Source organism: Salvelinus alpinus, chromosome 16 (assembly GCF_045679555.1).
Source record: "Salvelinus alpinus chromosome 16, SLU_Salpinus.1, whole genome shotgun sequence".
NCBI classification, from domain to species: Eukaryota; Metazoa; Chordata; class Actinopteri; order Salmoniformes; family Salmonidae; genus Salvelinus; species Salvelinus alpinus.
Window position 1 is genome coordinate 5,538,984 of NC_092101.1, and position 19,353 is coordinate 5,558,336.

Consider the following 19,353-nt stretch of genomic DNA (forward strand, 5'->3'; position numbering starts at 1 on the left):
CCGTATACCCGGATTTATCCTAGCGTACACATGTGGGAGAAAATAAGGGCGAAAGAACGAACTGTAAACAAACACACTTTTAAACAAGACAATTTGGCATTGCATGTTCCCAACGCCAAGGAAAACATAGCGCAGAAAACTGATACAAACTTTTAACACATGGGTCAAACCAAACTCTTTGAACTGGGAAAGGAAAGAGAAGCCTGAGTGCCAGAAAGCTGTTTAATTAACAATACTTAGATATCCAACAGACATTTTTGGGCGCCCCCTTGTCAAATTGCATGAGACCCCACTGTCAATCTTGGGGCATATTTTAATTACACATTTTCCACTAACGGGGGGGGGGGGGGGGGGGGGGGAAAACGAACTTACATCTCTGAGAAGCAGCGAGCAGCTGGAGTTTGGGTTGGGCTGGGAATCTCCCTCACACACAAACACTCCGCTCTCAGCTCTGAACTGAGCGAGAATACTCCAACTGACTGTGGATAGAATCAGGCACGCTTCTACCATCATCACTACACTAACACCTACTGAATGCAGAAAATGTGATACTTTGCAGGATACCTTCAATTTCACGGCATGGAAAAAAGCGAGAGAGGAAGGCCAACTTGCTATTTCTCTTTGTCAGTCTCCTATGTAAGCACAGTGTATCGACTGTATTTTTTCCATGCATTGTGCTGGGCTAATTATATTAAAATCATAATAGCAGTGTCTATTTGGACTAGACGGCAGCTACCCTTTGTAGCAGATGCTATTTGCAACAGCTCAAGCTACTTCTTACATGTCATTCCATTCATTAATGGCAAACTTAAAACTTCCCAAAAACTCCACTTTTTTGGTCGTCTGAAAGGAAAGGACTGTGTAGTAACTGGTGGATACACACAAACAAGCTTCTATGTGCAATAGAAACACCACACAACACGCCGGAGCAAAATCCCACTAACAAAAATAAATAAAACACGCTGATATGCAAACTCAGAGAAAGTTGCACTAGCGAGGGAGAGAAGTATTATCCCAATTCCTGGATCCTAGGGACGTGTTTCCTCTCTTCCTCTTCCCCACCTGAGGTGTGGCGAGCTGGGGTTAATGGCATATGCCAACCGCGGTGACGTGTGGAGCCAGCGGCAGTTCAGGCACTTTGCCGGAGTATCCATCATGATAAAGCAGGGGACCCGGAGTCTGTCACATGCAATCACAGTTTACTACGGATCGCGGGACTTCAAAGTGAAAACGAATGGTAGTTCATCGACATGAAGACTTCATATATCTTGTTTTTGGGGGGAACTTGTCTTGTCTTTTTTTCTCTTTCTATTTGTATGGCTCTGTGTTTTTGTGTCCCTATTTAAGATGCCATAAAAAATTTCCCTCTTTCTACTGTAGAAGAAATGATTCAACAAAATCGTAAAATATCATTTATACTAGAATATATTACAAAAATCCTCAACTAGTTGAATTTGGAATAGTTTTTTGTGTATATTTATTTCTCTACTTTTAAGGAGTAATTATCTAAGAGGTCTTTTTTTTTTTTTTAAGGATTAAAAAAGGCGCATATGGCTTTTCGGCCTTTTCATGTGATTGAGCGTGGCAAAGTGTTAAACGTGATAATCATAAAATGTATCAACCACTAGAAAGTGAAACGAGCCGCAATAACGTCGCTGCCTCAGCCTCTCGTTCCGCGCGACTCTCTCAACTCCTGGTCGGCTAACCCCTTTAATCTAGCCTACTAATGAGTCCAAATGACACAGGCTTGACGTTTTCGAGATGGTGTTAGGGCGATTTTCTGCCCCGGCCGGGGCCCTTCTCAAAGGCATTTGATTGGCACATGCTTTCACTTAATGAGGATAATTACTAGGAATAACAACTGGGGAACCACATCTGCTCAGTGTAACGTCGGAGCAAAGGGAGGTGGTGGTGCCCCGATCTGTCAGAGAGAGAGAGAGAGAGAGAGCGCACTCTTTTTCCCACCTTCAGCGGCATGGGCCCATTCTAACACAAACCCTACCTCCTCCCTTCTCCTTCCTTCCCTACCTCCTTCCACCCCTCCCTTCTTCTTCCCTCCCTCCAGTCGACAATAACCAGATTAATAGGAATCAGCATGTCGTTGTAAACACTCATTAGGGCCAGGCGGCGCGGCGGCGCGCGGAGGAAATGACACAAGATGCCGGGTTGTGTCTGTGTGTGTGGCTCACCCTGTCCTGTGTGTGTGAGAAAGCACAGCATGGCCATGGGAGGAAGGGCAAAAGGCCAAATAGGCTGAATGCTGAGTGACATCCCCTTGCCTGCCGTTGTTCTCTCTGTCCGCGACTCCACGCCATGTTTGCTTTACACAATGCTGCTGTAACATTGAAACAACAATGCTGTAACGTTTGAAATAGCCAGGTAGTTCCCTGGGCAATCTTTATGCGGAAAAAAATTCTAAATGCATAGCATCCCTTTTCAGTGTAAATTCTTAGATAAACCGACAGACTGAATTTTCCTTTCTCTGTTCAATAATAGCTGTGACATACAATTAAGCTTTCTTTCGAAAAGGAATAATGATTTACAAAGTCAAGGACCCTGAATAATACATTGGTGTTTATTTTGGTTTAATTCACATGCGAGAAAATAAGCGAATAGCTCACTTGCAAATTGGCATGTGTATTTGACGGCCTTTACCCCCCACCCCACTCAGCCCTACAAAATATTTAAAAGATGCCGCTGCCTTGCCCCATGCTGACCCAGTTCTCACTAATTATCTGCAAAGTAGGCATCAAAGCAGGCCAAACAGTCTGCAGCACTTAGATAGATTCAAACCCATTTAAAATACATGACTGCGATGTGGTCGGGCTGAGGGCTCCCCTTTCTAACTAACTAATCCACCAAACCTACCCCATCTTGCTGTCACAGCCAGACGAGCACGTCTGTGTGAACTGTGAGCTCACAACAGGTCGGAGAAGGCAAAGAAGTGGTTGAACTTATAAATAGAATGGTCATTGTTCTGAATGTGTTATTTTAGTGTTGGAGTCGTCGGAGTGGTTCCTGACACTGCTAGGTGGGTGGTTGGCAGGGGGAGGGCAGAGGAAGGGGGGGGGGGGGGGGTTGTGTTATTATAAAAAGGGTCATGAAGTCAGAGTCAGCTGATCATGTGTTTCGGGTCATGGGCTTGCACTATGGTTTGCTTTCATATGACATAGGCTATTACTAAATTGAGCTGGCAGGTAAATTCTTAAGCAAATAAATGCTAGTGGGCTTAATACAAGAAAGGGTATTTTTTGAGGTGGTGGTGTCGTGAGTAACGGCAGGAATTTAGAATTCTCTCTCCTTTTGACAGGAAGCATATCATTCTCCCCGGCTTATTTTCCCAGCAGCAGCGATATAGAGTCAGGTTTTTGGGTTTTCGCTCGGATGGCGTTTGGTTCAAAATGAGGCCCTTCTTTATTCTTAAATACCACACATTGCTCACTTATGCGCTGCTGGTCTATTGGACTTAAAAAATATATTTTTTATGGAATTAACCCAAATGTCATTTTTCAATTGTCAATTGTATTTGTGAGACTTTGACAAGGGTTTTAAGGAGTTGATATTTTATTGCTAACGTTCATTTCTTTCCGTAAGAAGTTGTGGAAATGCTATATGAAATGTGTCAGTGTTCTCCTTAGACATAGTGTACAACACTCATCTACTTCCAAAGTTAAGTAACATGAAATGAGACATAAAAAATTAACAAGAACAAGTTTGAGGCAAATGCACAAAAAATATACTACCTAAAAAAAAGCACACTATGACCTAATTGCAAATGCCATCTTCTTAGGAATTCATAGTAAGAGACAACACTGACCTTGAAATCTTGTTTAACATTGTTTTGTGCCGGTAAATAAGAATTTGTTATTAACTGACTCGCCTGGATAAATAAAGAAGCAAGGAATTGACTTTTTCCTCCGTGCCCTTTACCCTGTCCTCTCAGGCACCCTGGATTTTTTGGGATTTATGAACACATTTATGAATACAGTTATTGGACTGATATACGCATGCCCTGTTATTAATGTGCGTGTATGTATTTGACACTACAAGTTCCCTATTACCTGTTGCTACAAAGTGATACCCTAGTACCTGATGCTACATAGTGATACCCTATTACCTGTTGCTACAGAGTGTCTAATGAATGTATACCTATTCAACTATTTATAAATACTTTTTTTTTTTACTATAATTTGGACCCAGAACTACATATTTATCAATAGTTTATCAAATGCATTATTAATGGTTATTCATGAAAGCTATCATGAAGTGTTACCAAAGGTTTTAGTTTACCCTGAAAAAGTACAGTTGTGGGAAAACAGAAAATATTAGCATTATTAGCATTATTTAAGTTAGCATGTGATGCGAGATTTCTCCACACTGAGTAGGGGCTGTGTCTTTGAACTTTACAAAGGCACTGGATACCTAGGGGGATAGTGTTCCTGCCTGCTGCCGTCTCAAACAATTCAACATGAAAAACATTTCCCTGGTAATCTGACCATTACCAGGGAAATGCAAAACCCGGACGACGCTGGGCCAATTGTGCGCCGCTCTATGGGACTCCTAATCACGGCCGGTTGTGATACTGCCTGGAATCGAACCAGGTTGTCTGTAGTGATGCCTTTATCACTGAGATGCAGTGCTTTAGACTGCTGCGCCACTCGGGAGCGTGTGTGTGTGTGTGTTTTTTTATTTTACCTTTATTTAATAGATGTAGATCTAAGTTTATTAGACAATTACTTTAATATTCAGAAAGGATGTTTGCTAAAAAAAATTACATTATGACACCTTTCAGTTTTCTCAATGACATTCAATTCAGCATTGAAAAAAAGGCGCAAGTTAAAGTTTGTTCCACCTGAGCGAGTCTGACCACAAGTCAGAGACCACTATGATGACACACCAAAGGCATTTGATTAATCATTTTTGTCTTATTCTAATGCAGGGGTGTCAAACTCATTCCACGGCGGGCCGAGTGTCTGCGGGTTTTTGATTTTCAATTAAGACCTAGACAACCAGGTGAGTGAAGTTCCTTACTCATTTGTGACCTTAATTCATCAATTAAGGACACTCGGCCCTCTGTAGAATAGGTTTGACACATGTATTCTAATGCCCCTTAAGGGGAAAGTTATTCAAAAGTAACCAGTAACCAAAAGTAATCAGATTACGTTACTGGGTTAGGTAATCTAAACTTTTGGACCGGTAACTAGTAACTGTAACGGATCACATTTAGAAAGTAACCTACCCAACCCTGTGTGTGTGTCTACGCAAGGGAGACAGAGGAAAGGTGTGTGTGTGTGTGTGTGTGTGTGTGTGTGTGTGTGTGTGTGTGTGTGTGTGTGTGTGTGTGTGTGTGTGTGAGACACTGCCCCGGAGAGGCTGGAGAGTTCATGTGAGTTGACTGACTGGACAACTGCCTGGAAAGCTGGACTCCTGTTTTTGTTCCTTGTCGTGCGCTGGGATTTAAAATAACCAGTCTCCCCTTTGTCTGGGGTGGGAAACGGGGAGTTGACGGGAGTTGGACACACACACACACACACACACACACACACACACACACACACACACACACACAGAGAGCGAGAACATGACCCAGGCCCACTCCCAGGGCGCCCCCGATGGAGGTATCTTGGCATCCACACGAGTGAGCGTACGCATGGCCAAAAAATTCCGGGCGGATCGGGGATTGCTAGTGTGGGGGGGACTGAAGCATGACACACAGCTGCGACAGCTGAAAGGAGTGTAAACGGCCCCCTGATCTCCTCCTGGGCCACAACCACCATTAATCAGAGACAATCACCAGCCAGTGGACTGGGGGGGTCAACTCAATTGAATCCATTTGAATCCACTCAATTCAGAGACATGACACCAAATTCACTTCATGACTAGAAAATTATTAGAAATATCTTGTTTATGAGTTGTATTTCAAGTTCATGTCAAGGGCAGAAATCAGAGGATGACACAAAATTCAGTCCGTGACTAGAAAATCCTGAGCAATGGTCCATTGTGACTATGCATTTTGAGTTAATATCGGAAAAGTGGGCAGAATTTAAGACGGAACCTACCCCGATCCTGCACAAGTGTAACTCCTAGAGATACAGGCCCAGGGCCCACTGAGTAACAATGCCACAAGCAATGTCCAGTTCTTTCAGTAGGCATTCAGAGGCTTCATAAGCACTAAATATAATTAATAAGCAAAGTTAAACTACATAAGGGATGATAAAAACGTTCATTCCACCTGGTGCTTTGCCCAATGTGGCATTATGACCCTTCTGCCACACTTAATAGACTATATCATGACGTTTGCTTATGAATGATTTCTGAAAAATCATTATATGCCTTATAAAGGGTTTATAAAGCCTTAACACTTATTTAAAGTGTCAAGTCTCTTTCGACAGCCCTAAAGTCGGGCAGAAGGGAAAGTTATCATCCCTGCCTACAATTACCCCAGTCAAAGGCTTAGCTCAAAGGGCCTGTCAAAACAGCCACAATGAGTCAAACAATCAGTCAAAATAATGTCAAAACAACCCGTCAAGGGAAAACGTGAAAAAAGTCACATTCAATAAATAGAGAAACATTCTTGAAGTTTCGAGTTTTAGAGTTTTAGTTAGAACATCTTGAGTGTCTAAAAACGCTATGCTCTTATGACTATGTCTTTGGCCCAGGTAGACACTCTCTCACACACACAAAATAAAAAAAGTCCTTCCAAAAAGCCCAAAGCCCTGATTCCTGACTACTAAGACTGTGTTTATACAGACAGCCAATTCTGATATTTTTTCCACTAATTGGTCTTTTGACGAGTCACATCAGATCTTTTCACATCAGATCTTTTTCAGAGCTGATCTGATTGGACAAAAGACCAACTGGTTAAAAATGTATCAGAATTGGACTGCCTGTGTAAATGCAGTCATGTTGGCTAAAATTCATATTATTATTTTTAAATGTAATTTGTTCCATTGGCTTCTAAAATGCCATTTGGACAGCCAATGTGTATAGAACCAGTATTGATGAATTGATTGGGTGTCATCTTTGACTTAGCAACAATCATGTTATGGTAAAGCACAAATGATATTGATTCTTTCGACACCATATGGCTATTCAGAAACCTCATCATGAGAAATGACAATATATTATATATGACACCACATATTAAATTAAAATATAATTTTGACAGAACGCACAGGGAATACAACATATTTTAATCAGAAAAATAAGATGTTAGGTTTAGGAAATATCTATTATCTCAAATATCAGAAAGTAGCCTTTTTAAACATGCTAAAACTTAATTCGACAACGAATCAATTACGAATCAATCTCATAATTAGATGAGTTTATCAAATCTATTCCTTCAGCATTAAACATAATTTAAAAAGTAAACCGTTTCTGAAGTGCTGTTGAATGCGTTTGGAATTACATTTCTATCCAGAAACGGACTATTAATTTCAAAGGAAATGTAAATGCTGTTGTCACCATCAGCAACTTCTAATTAAAAAGCTTGACAAGAAAGTGCACAAGTAAAAACAGTTACTGATTTCATCATATTTTCCCCACTATAATAGTAAGAACTTGAAGGACTGAAATTACACTGCCCTCTTGTGGTTCAAAACCAGACATTTTAAATGCCTTATAACCTCTGCTGCACAAAAACAAAACCTTAAAACACCAACAACTTTAAAAGCAACAACTATTCTTTAACTAATATTGTAGTTTCCTCTACACTTATTAACAATGAGCAAACTCACAAAGTTCCAACTTCCAAACCCCAGCCCATTTGTTTTCTCTCTCCCTTCCTCCCCTCTCTCTCTCGCTCCCACTGCACTCAAAAGTTATTGATAGTTAGAAGTTATGGGCTAATAATACGACGGACAATGCATGGCCAGGAGCCCATTATGCCCAGGTAATGGATAGCAGGGAGCTATTGAATGACATTGCACGGAGATTGGATGACGGAGGGTCGGCGATTTATGGCCAAGTGAAGCCCCCCCTCCATGCTATTTATTTCCAGCTTGATAAGAGAACAGATGAGGCATGGTGGTATTTATGGTCCACAAGTTCATAAAGACGGCCGGGAAGGAGTTAAAATCCTCTCATATTCTAGGGATATACACTACATGACCAAAAGTATGTGGACACCTGCTCACCAAACATCTCATTCTAAAATCTTTGGCATTAATATGGAGTTGGTCCCCCCTTTGCTGCTATAACAGCCTCCACCCTTCTCGGAAGTCTTTACACTAAATGTTGTAACATTGCTGCAGGGACTTGCTTCCATTCAGCCACAAGAGCATTAGTGAGGTCAGGAACGGATGTTAGGCGATTAGGCCTGGCTCGCAGTCAGCATTCCAATTCATCCCAAAGGTGTTCAATGGGGTTGAGGTCAGGGCTCTGTGCAGGCCAGTCAAGTTCTTCCACACCGATCTTGACAAACCATTTCTGTATGGACCTCGCTTTGTGCACAGGGGCATTGATATGCTGAAACAGGAAAGGGCCTTCCCCAAACCAACAAAGTTGGAAGCACAGAATCGTCTACAATGTCATTGTATGCTGTAGCATTAAGATTTCCCTTCACTGGAACTAAGGGGCCTAGCCCGAACCATGAAAAACAGCCCCAGACCATTATTCCTCCACCAAATGTTATCATTGGCACTCTGCATTCGGGCAGGTAGCGTTCTCCTGGCATCCACCAAACCCAGATTCGTCCGTCAGACTGCCAGATGGTGAAGCGTGACTCAACTCCAGAGAATGTGTTTCCACTGCTCCAGAGTCCAATGTTGGCAAACTTTACACCACTCCAGCTGACGCATGGCGATTTTACGCTTGTGTGCGGAAGCTCGGCCATGGAAACTAATTTCATGAAGCTCCCGACGAACAGTTCTTGTGCTGACATTGCTTCCAGAGGCAGTTTGGAACTTAGTCGTGAGTGTTGCAACCGATGACAGACGATTTTTACACGCTGCGTGATTCAGCACTTGGCAGTCCCATTTTGTGAGCTTGTGTGGCCTACCACTTCGCGACTGAGCCGTTGTTGCTCCTATACGTTTCCACTTCACAATAACGGCATTTACAGTTGACCAGGGCAGCTCTAGCAGGGCAGAAATTTGACTAACTGACTTGTTGGAAAGGTGGCATCCTATGACAGTGCCACGTCGAAAGTTACTGAGCTCTTCAGTAAGAACATTCTACTGCCAATGTTTGTCTATGGAGATTGCATGGCTGTGTGCTCGATTGTAGACACCTGTCAGCAACGGGTGTGGCTGAAATAGCCGAATCCACTAATTTGAAGGGGTGTCCACATACTTTTGTATATATAGTGTATGAGGGAGTTTGGTGGCCAATTGATACTTTTTTGTCTTTATGTGTAATTTGGTTATTGTAGGACTCTCCCACTACCTTAATTCAGATGAATGGGACATAATGAAATATCGATGAAACTATTCGATATACTGTATCACTCTAAAATGTAAAAGTAAATGTACAGTTAACCAATTTTGTCCCATGTTTCATGAGCTGAAATAAAATATCCTAGAAGTGTTCCACACGCACAAAAAGCTTATTTCTCTAACATGTTGTACACAAATGTGTTCACATCCCAGTTAGTGAGCATTTCTCCTTTACCAAGATAATCCATCCACCTGACAAGTGTGGCATATCAAGAAGCTGATTAAACAGCATGATCATTACACAGGTGAACCTTGTGCTGGGGTCAATAAAAGGCAACTTTAAAATGCACAGTTTTGTCACACTTCACAATGCCACATATGTCTCAAGTCTTGAGGAAGCTGTTGCCAGAGAACTGAATGTTCATTTCTCTACTATAAACCACCTCCAATGTCAATTTAGAGAATCAGTATGTCCAACCGGCCTCACAACCGCAGACCACGTGTATGGCGTTGTGTGGGCGAGCGGTTAGCTGATGTCAAAGTTGTGAATAGATTGCCCCATGGTGGCGGTGGGGTTATGGTATTATGGACAATGAACACAATTGCATTTTATCGATGGCAATTTTAATGCACAGAGATAACGTGATGAGATCCTCAGGCCCATTGTCGTGCCATTCATCCGCGGCTTTCACCTCATGTTTTAGCATGTCACAAGGATCTGTACACAATCCGTATAAGCTGAAAATGTCCCAGTTCTTCCATGGCCTGCATACTCACCAGACATGTCACCCATTGAGCATGTTTGGGATGCTCTGGATCGATGTCTACGACAGCGTGTTCCAGTTCCCACCAATATCCAACAACTTCGCACAGCCATTGAAGAGGAGTGGGACAACATTCCACAGGCCACAATCAACAGCCTGATCAACTCTATGCGAAGGAGCTGTGTCACGCTGCATGAGGCAAATGGTGGTTACACCAGATACTGACTGGTTTTCTGATCCCCGCGCCTTCCTTTTTTAAAGGTATCTATGACAACAGATGCATATCTTTATTCCCAGTCATGTGAAATCCATAGATTAGGGCGTAATTCATTTATTTAAATTGACTGATTTCCTTATATGAACTGATAAAATAAAATCTGAAATTGTGGCATGTTGCGTTTATGTTTTTGTTCAGTATATTATAATATATACCAAGGACCAATTACATGGTATAGTAAATACAATCGGAACCAATGGGTGCTTCCAAAAATGGAGCAAATTTAGAATCTACCAAACAATGTGCTGTTGCTCCTAATGCAAAACATCAAATGAGTCGAAAACAACGACAACAAAACTGACATATCAGGAAATGCTAGGGTATAAAACCACACAAAGATACACACATATATGCGCACATGCACACAAACACACACAAACGCACGCACACACTCCCAGATGTTGCAGTGAAAAAAGAACAAAAAAATGGTCTGTGAGCTAACCTTAATGAAATACAGTGAAGTTTTTGGTGTGGAAGAAAATGCATGATCGCGTTTGCTCGTTTGTTTATCACGGTCGGTTAATGTCTGTCAACAACAAAAAAAAGAAGAGAGAACAACAACACTGTAAATACTCAAACAATCTTGTCAAGCACCCAATAGGGGGGAGGAGTGCGATGAAAAAGGCTTGTCAACATTATCTGTTTTATTGATTTAACAGTAAAGGCAAGCAGCTTAAGCGTTACGTTGCTTTGGCCACCCCACTGAAAATACAATAGCCACAAATAAAAAAACGTCCTTAAAACGTCCCTTTTTATCACATGCCGGAATCACTTGAGGTTTTGCGTGCATTATTATGTATTTCCTGCATTTCATCATCTTTATGGGGGGGCCATTAGAATTTCATAATGTTCAAGTAGGTTTTTCCTCGCCAAGAAATCAATGTCATTTGAACGAGGATATACTGTAGTTAGATACATCTCCAGCAGAACTGGAGAGCAATATAGGCCTATGTTATGCATCAAGTAGTCTCACTGATGACACCAAATTAAAATGTATCACAAAAAGTGGGTGCAAAAAACGTGGAAGATACATCGAAAAACTTGCAAAAACAAGATAAATGGTTTGGCTCCCAAGAATTTGCTCCAAAGCCTGAGCCTTGCTTGCATTATGAGAGAGAGAGAGAGCTATGCAAGAGAGAAGAGAGGAAAGGGGGCACCACATGGGCCTGGAAATCATCAGGAAAACAGATGAATCCATTTTAAATTGTACACAGGGGACGTCTATTTTCTTCATGTTCCAGTGGAAAAGACCGGGCCGAAAAGACTCTCAGTACAATTAGAAGATCACAGAAAGCACTCAGGATGTTTCCTCTGCACTGGGCCTAGTGCTGAGAACCGTCTCTGTGACTCACCGAAATTGTGTTGACTTCCGTCCCCTCGCCCATCAAACAAATGCGATACTTCCTAAAAGACTAAAAACAGAGCGATGGCGACAATCGAATCAAAGACTCAACTCTAGCCTCGGATTCCAAACAGCTTACATCAATAGCTGGCATTCCAGCTGGATACGCAAATTCCCAACAAAGCAATTAATACTTTCAAAAATGCTTTCTATATGTATGATACTTCTTGTTTCACCGGATGTCCACCCTCTGAAGTCGTAATTCTTTGATAAGAATTCAAAGCATACGGAGAAAATATCTAGTATATAGTGATCTATGACATTTTCAGCTTTAACAGTCCCAAAATACTGAACAATATACTTGAAAGACATACTTGAGGAATTATGCAATGCATGAGTGACACTCTAGTTGAAGAGCAATAACCGAATAAGGGATTAGGCTTGTATACCGAATAACAAGGTATATCTAATAAGGGACAACACGCTGAATGCCAGGTCACGGTTAGCAACGGGGGACTAGTTTTCTGCATAGCAGGGGTGGTCTGGCCCTATTCTCTACAGTCAAAGCCTTTAAAGCAGGGACGATTACGGAATTCAGGAGCAGCTGGCTATTATAGGGCCCCAATCGCCACACCAACTGACACGGAGTGCCCCGTCACTTCATTAATTCCTCCTCAGGCGAGGGTTGTTGACCAGTCTGACCCCACACAATAAGCAGTCATTTGAAAAATGTATATATTCCCATTTGGATGGCCATTTCATTTATTTAGTTTCATTTCATTATTTAGCATTGATAGAAGTTGTTCAAAAGGTACTCACTCACACGGTCACATAAAAAAATCTTTACTTGACTGGTGAATTATAAAAAGGTGCAGGTTAGTGCTATTTATTGCCGTATTTAAGATTGACACGATAAACATGGGCTGGGACTTTTGGTGCGATAAATACAGACAGTGATTATGTGTAGGATGATTTTCTCAATGCATGATGACCGCTAACATCGAATCTAAACCGCAAACATGCCTATTTTAATATTACACAGGCAGTTAAAAACACTGTCCTGACCAGAAAGTTGTGCATTTGTTACCTGTACCTGAGCAATTCAACTGTATATGTTATCTTTGTAATGCTCCAATTATGTCACGAATATAGACATAAAAATATTATAATTACTCTGCTATGCGATCACGTGAATAATACGATGTTAAAGGAGTCATGTTGCATGTTAGTGAGGTACGGAAGCTTGAAGGACTCAAATTCATTTCTTCATTCAGTTTGCTCTATTGCTTATAGCAGGGCTCAGAGGAAAAACTATGAGGAAAAGTTGTTTCTATGGCTCTACTTTACTGTTAAAGTGGAAGCCGTCCATCAAAGCTATGTTACTCCACCCCAACTACTAAGATAGCCTGCATTAATTATTGTTATGATAAAAAATGTAATTAGATGTGGGAGAAACATAACTATTTATAGTTAGAAAGAGAGAGGGCTTTCTTAATGATCTGACTCGGGCTAAATCTCTATTGATTTCTTGTTAAATATACGGCTCAATTAAAGATACAACTGATTAAAGATGACTACAAATTGCCAAGCAGGATGTGAGTAGTGTGAGTACTGCACACCAGGGTAGACCGCATTCTGAGCATTACATTATTCTCCCTCTCTCTGTCCTATTTTCACAGGCAAGCAAGATAATTAAGTTACACTGGAATTAATGTTTTCATGTGAAAACCGATATTTCTCAAGTCAATGTTAATTATGGGTCGGAAGTAAAATGTAGGCTAACTCCTGGGTACACTGCTGAGATAAAACATAAGAAAATACGTATTCATGTTTTCAGAATGTTGTATGTGTCATATTTATGAAATGTAATGAGAAAAATACCTTATTTCACTGTTAAAAAAAATATTTGATTTACATGACTACTGAATCCAATATCAAAAACATGATACGATGTGGTAAATTTGACTGAAATTATGTAAATTGTTCACTGTAAATAAAAGAAGTTTTTATATGTTTTTTTATAGCTGAAAAAAAAAGAGTTAACATTAACACAATTGACAATCAAGATGCCATCCTGTAAATTCTGTAGTAGCTCATGAAACCATTTTGTAACTTTCACTGAAAAACAGAAGCACCTGTTTAACACAAGCAGAGTGCTACTCATTTCCTGTCAAAGTCAACCTTGTCTATAACAAACACAAACTGAAACCTTGAGAGTTTGATGCTCTCTTTCAGAGTCAGAATAAGAGAATCACGAGAATGCATAATAGTAAAATGCTTTCCGATAAAAAATGTAAAAAACGATGGGGGTGTTTTTCATGGTAAAATGAGAGTCCCTATAAAAAAAACGTATTTGCCACAAATACTGATTGTGTCCCCTTTTTAATCTCTGAGCTTGGTTCTAATACAGCACCCCATTCACTCACAGCAAAACCAGAGGCCTTTCAAAGACCAACGGTCTCAACTGAAACTTGAGCCACTTCAATCTCTATTGGTGGTTAGTGGTCTTGCAATCCTTGTTAATTCTCCAATCAACATCTACAAATCAGTATGTCCCTCTACTGGGTAGGCCTCCATTGAAATAGGCCTATAGCGAATAATCTACACATCCAAATACGGTCATACGTGTATAACACCGAACTGAGGGAGAGGAAGAGAGAGAAAGAGGACACCAGAAAGACAAAGAATGAATGAAAGAGTGAGAGGAAGAGAGACAACACAAAGAGACAGAATGGGTGAAAAAATAAGAACAACAGAAAGAATGATACGTTTTTTTAGATAAGTGAAAGTATGTGGCCAGTACCTGCAGTGAATTGAGAAAGATGAAGATGTAGGCCATGACTATGGAGAAGGGCACCAGGACGCCACAGAGCCAGGTCAGGCCCAGGATTGGCAGTAGCACCAGCACCGCTTTCACTGCAGCCCTGAGAGAAAGCAACCACAAGCCAATCGACACAAATTGAAGGACTGGGCACCATGCTAGTAGACAGTTTCCCCATTACCCACCCTATCCAGGCACCTCACACTGAAACTCCCCGTCCATTCTGGATCGGATCAGTGCGCAACGCTATGGGCTTGGTTGGACGTGGTTGGCTCCCTACTGGGCCAAATAGGGCAGGTTGGCAGGAGGGTCGACCCAAGCACAACAGGGGCGGCTGGTTAGTCTCATATTGTGACAATTTCCACACTAAATCGCTCCCTAATTCTGTTTAGGATGAAATTACCTTCCAGTTCAGGTGACCGCTAAACCGCACCAGCTGTGGGGCTGGCGAGGGCTCTAGTTTATTCAGCGGAGGAATGTGTTTAAGTTTCCACTCTGGCTGCCATCGGGCTGGCCCGGCTGACGCTCAACACCAACATTGATATTCCTCCTCCACAGAGTTGTTATTGTGACCAGCGCAGCTGAGTTGCAGGAAAAACATTTACACGTTGAAATGATTTCCACTGATAGATTGTAAACAGCACTTCAGTGAATGAATAATTCCACTCAAATTTCACACACTGTATCCTATACAAAGGGAAAAGGAAACAACAAAGGGAAATACCAACACACCATACACTTTACTCTACCTCACCTCTTGCAGTGTAGTTCAAATCTTGCAAACGCAGTTAAAACACTGAGTATATCAAACATTAGGAACACCGTGCTAATATTGAGTTGCACCCCCGCCCCTTTTGCCCTCAGAACAGCCTCAATTCGTCAGGGAATTGGACTCTACAAGGTGTTGAAAGCGTTCCACAGGGATACTGGTCCATTTTGACTCCAATGCTTCCCACAATTGTGTCAAGTTGGCTGGATGTCCTTGTTTTTGATACACACGGGAAACTGTTGAGCGCCTTGAACCTACTACCATACCCCGTTCAAAGGCCCTTACATCTTTTGTCTTGGCCATTCACCTTCTGAATGGCACACATACACAATCCATGTTTCAATTGTCTCCTCCCCTTTATCTACACTGATTGAAGTGGATTTAACAAGTGACATCAATAAGGGATTATAGCTTTCACCTGGATTCACCTGGTCAGTCCATGTCATGGAAAGAGCAGATGTCCATAATGTTTTGTAAGACAAAAAAAATGCAGGGAGGCATCATATACATAGAGTTATTTGCATAAGAGATTATAATGCCCCATACATGCTTATAACAAGTAATAAAGTATTATACCTGCTGGCTTTATGCACAATGTTAAAAACTAATTCTAACCAGATTACAAAACCAACCTCAAACCATGGAACTTCTGCAAAGACATAGAACAACTACATTAGTATTATCTACCACCTAGTAGTAGTCCATTCCAGTGGCAGTGACTGTAATGAAAGTACGCCCCTGTGTGGCGCATACCTGATCTGCTCGTAGGCCTGCTCCACAGGACTAATATCCATTGCCAGCATGACGGACCTCCTCTTGGCTGTGGAGATGGTGATGACCACCACCCGCATCAGAACCATGATGTTCACCTGATGAGAGGACACACATACACTGTCGGTTAGACAGAGACATACAATATATTCACATACATTTCGACAGTGTAAATGCAGTACATAATTGGTTAGAATGTGCAAGTCATGTGAGAGGTCACTGTTTGTATTCAGAAGGCCTACTGTATCTAAGACATTGTTTTGTCATCTGTTAGAGTTAAATTTGTCAAATTTTGGGGGGGGGGTAATAATTAGGGCTGGCAAACGATAAAAACATTCAACATTAAACATCGCGTTAACTCAGTGCTGGCAAAGTGAGCTATAATTCAAGATTTTTCATGACCACTTCTTGATTTTGTCTAATGTAACGGTTAGCAAAATTAGGTCAATTGAGAAAGAATAATTTATTTAACCTTAATGTCAACTTGTTTTTACATGGCATTGTAGATTTTAGCTGCATAGATTATGTATTTGGGATGTTTTCGGTGTATTTTCAATGCTTTCAGACATTGCAATGCGAGCAAAAAAAATGTGCGTGTGTACACGTGTTCTCACCATAATTATGAAAATGACAGGGCCTGCGAAGCCCCAGATGACCCCGTTCTGCACACTGAGCCAACAGTGGCCATCAGCAGAGTACTTCCCTGAGGCAGAGGCCAGGGTGATGGTGACTATCAGCACTGGCAGACCTGGTAGGGAGGGAGGGAATGAGAGTTGGGCAAGAGAGATCAGATCTTCCTGTGTGTGTGTGTATTTTCTGTATGTGTGTGTTTGTGTATGTACAGTCAGGTACACAAAATAAATAATACAAATACTGAGCTATATTGTATGCTAAAACAAATGGGAAATTATATTATTTTAAACTATTACAATTGCTCAGAGAAAGATATTTTGTTTAACAAGTAAAATCTCAAACGATGGGGGTCAAAATTATTTGCACCCGTTTTTAATACTCCTGCACCCTCCCCTTGCGAGGATAATGGCACAGACTTTTTCATGAGATTGGAGAACAAGTTGGGAGGGATCATAAACTATTCCTCCATACAGAATCTTTCCAGATCCTTGATATCCTTCGTCTGCACTTATGGACTGCCCTCTTCAATTCAAGGACATTTTAGCCAAACACATGGTTGCCTCTGCCAGGAGGCTGACAGATGGCCACAAGTGGATTTTCCAGCAAGACAATAACCCCAAGTATTAATCAAAATCCACAAGGAAATGGTTAATTTACCACAAAATCAACATTCAGTCTCCGGACTTGAACCCCATTGAAAACCTGTGGTTTGAACTGAAGAGGGCAGTCCATAACAGCAGATGAAGGATAGGAAGAATCTGGAAAGAAATATATATTTCTCAGAGAAATTGTGTTAGTATAAAATAATATAATTTCCCCATACAATATAGCTCAGTATTTGTATAATTTATTTTATACAGTCTTTTTTGCTCATATTTATCAAGGGTACCAATAATTATGGACCTGACTGTACAGTATATGTACAGTGTATGTGTACAGTATGTCTGCTGGGGAGAATGGGATATGGAAAAGACATTGTTGCTCAATGGACGAATAAGAGTAATCTTCTTCTCTCTTGTTCTTCTGTGTCATACCCCAGCCAATGAGGTAGTAGTACTTCATGTGTTGGTCCTCGCTCAGGTTGACCGCCACCACTTTGCTCCAGAGAAGCAGTCCTTCCACCAGCATCCAGCTGAAGGCAGCCATGAAGAAAAGGTGCAGCAGGGCCGCCACCAGGGTGCAGGCCACCTGACAGGGTCAAGGGTCAGATAAACAACACGGCAGACCAATACGCTTTGTAAGAGGATACGTCACAAAATGTGGAGCCACCCTATCCGTTTCAGAGGTAGCGGTTTCCTAGCAAAGAGAGGTGCCGTAGCTAACTGACTGTAACGTTAATTATTTTGCACCACAGTTAGCCAAGATGGTTAGCCTACCTTGTTGTTGACAGCTGAGCCACTGCAGAGAAGGACTATCTGGGCACAGGTTAGCGCAATGAACAGGTTCCTGTGGATAGACGTCCTATCCGATTTGGGAATGCTGGACAGAATCAAAAGATTTAGTGTTGAAAACATTTATATTTTGACACGTCGGCATAACAATGAAACCCCAATCAAGTATCTTTGCAATAATTACACATTTCACATGGATACTTTCAAAATGTCTGAGAAAGAAAGTAATAGCAGCAATAGAATGGCTTTAAAGGCTCACTCTGTGATTTCTCCAACCACATCCACAGCTTTATAGCAAACCAAGTGTTGGTCTGTCATTTTGTTGTTATTCAAATGAAGTAGGGGCGAATAACCAGCCATCTCTTGTTTTCATCTGTGTGCCATCGGGTGTGTCTGGGATGATTTAGGTGTGACTGGCTCATAAATCTCCTTGTCTAGTCGCCTATTCCCGCTATTCCCAACAATAGCCGATTGACCAATCGGCTATTCCAAATCCCATGCTGATTTGGATCTACATTGATGAGTTAATTTGCTGCCCTTTAATGCCACCATAAACCTTCAGTGTGTGTTCACACACAGACACTACTAATAACTAGATTAGCACTGTTAAATACTTCTAAAGCGAAGCATCAGTGATGACTAGGCAGGATTCCGACCATAGAAATATAATTACTAGAAGGGACAAAGTCCTTGAGATCATGACAATTTTACTTGAAACAAATGACATTGACTTGAATGGGAAATCCCATTCTAGTAATTGTATCTCTATGATTCCAATGGTATGTTGTTGGCTGGTTTGACCAGGGTTGGGGTCGATTCCATTTCAATTCAGACAACTCTTCATTGGAAATAATGAGAAATGTCTTCAATGAATTTCCTGAATTTAATAAATTCAAATGGAGTTAGAAGCCCGAACTCTGGATGTGGCAACTTACTGTTGAGAAGTTCTGCTGTTAAATCAGGTTTAATTGTGAATGTAGCTACTGATGGATTGCTTTTAAAGGGGCTTGCTTACAATGTTTGTTTTCTCTTACTGTCTTTAAGTAAATGTTGTTTGCTTTTGCATGGCTAAAATATCATATTCCAGTGAGTGCTGACTAAGAAATGGGCCATGCTGGCTTTGGAGGATGAAGCTAAGTTAGAGACCAAATGTCTCCAATGAGGCCATGTTGGCTCAAATTCTTCCCAGTTTCACAGTGGTGGTGTTTTTT

The 19,353-nt window shown here is 41.3% G+C and overlaps 1 protein-coding gene across 2 annotated transcripts in view; it reads right to left on the reverse strand.

Moving 5' to 3' along the window:
* LOC139540678 (adhesion G protein-coupled receptor D2) overlaps positions 1-19,353 on the reverse strand; it is a 143,630-nt gene that overhangs the window by 85,137 nt on the left and 39,140 nt on the right. For both annotated transcript variants that reach the window (XM_071344530.1, XM_071344529.1), the window contains 5 exons: positions 18,128-18,230; positions 17,786-17,939; positions 16,733-16,866; positions 16,101-16,216; positions 14,561-14,681 (listed from right to left, as the gene is read on the reverse strand). In XM_071344530.1, the coding sequence (XP_071200631.1) occupies positions 14,561-14,681; positions 16,101-16,216; positions 16,733-16,866; positions 17,786-17,939; positions 18,128-18,230 (628 nt within the window). The remainder of the gene's footprint in view (positions 1-14,560; positions 14,682-16,100; positions 16,217-16,732; positions 16,867-17,785; positions 17,940-18,127; positions 18,231-19,353) is intronic.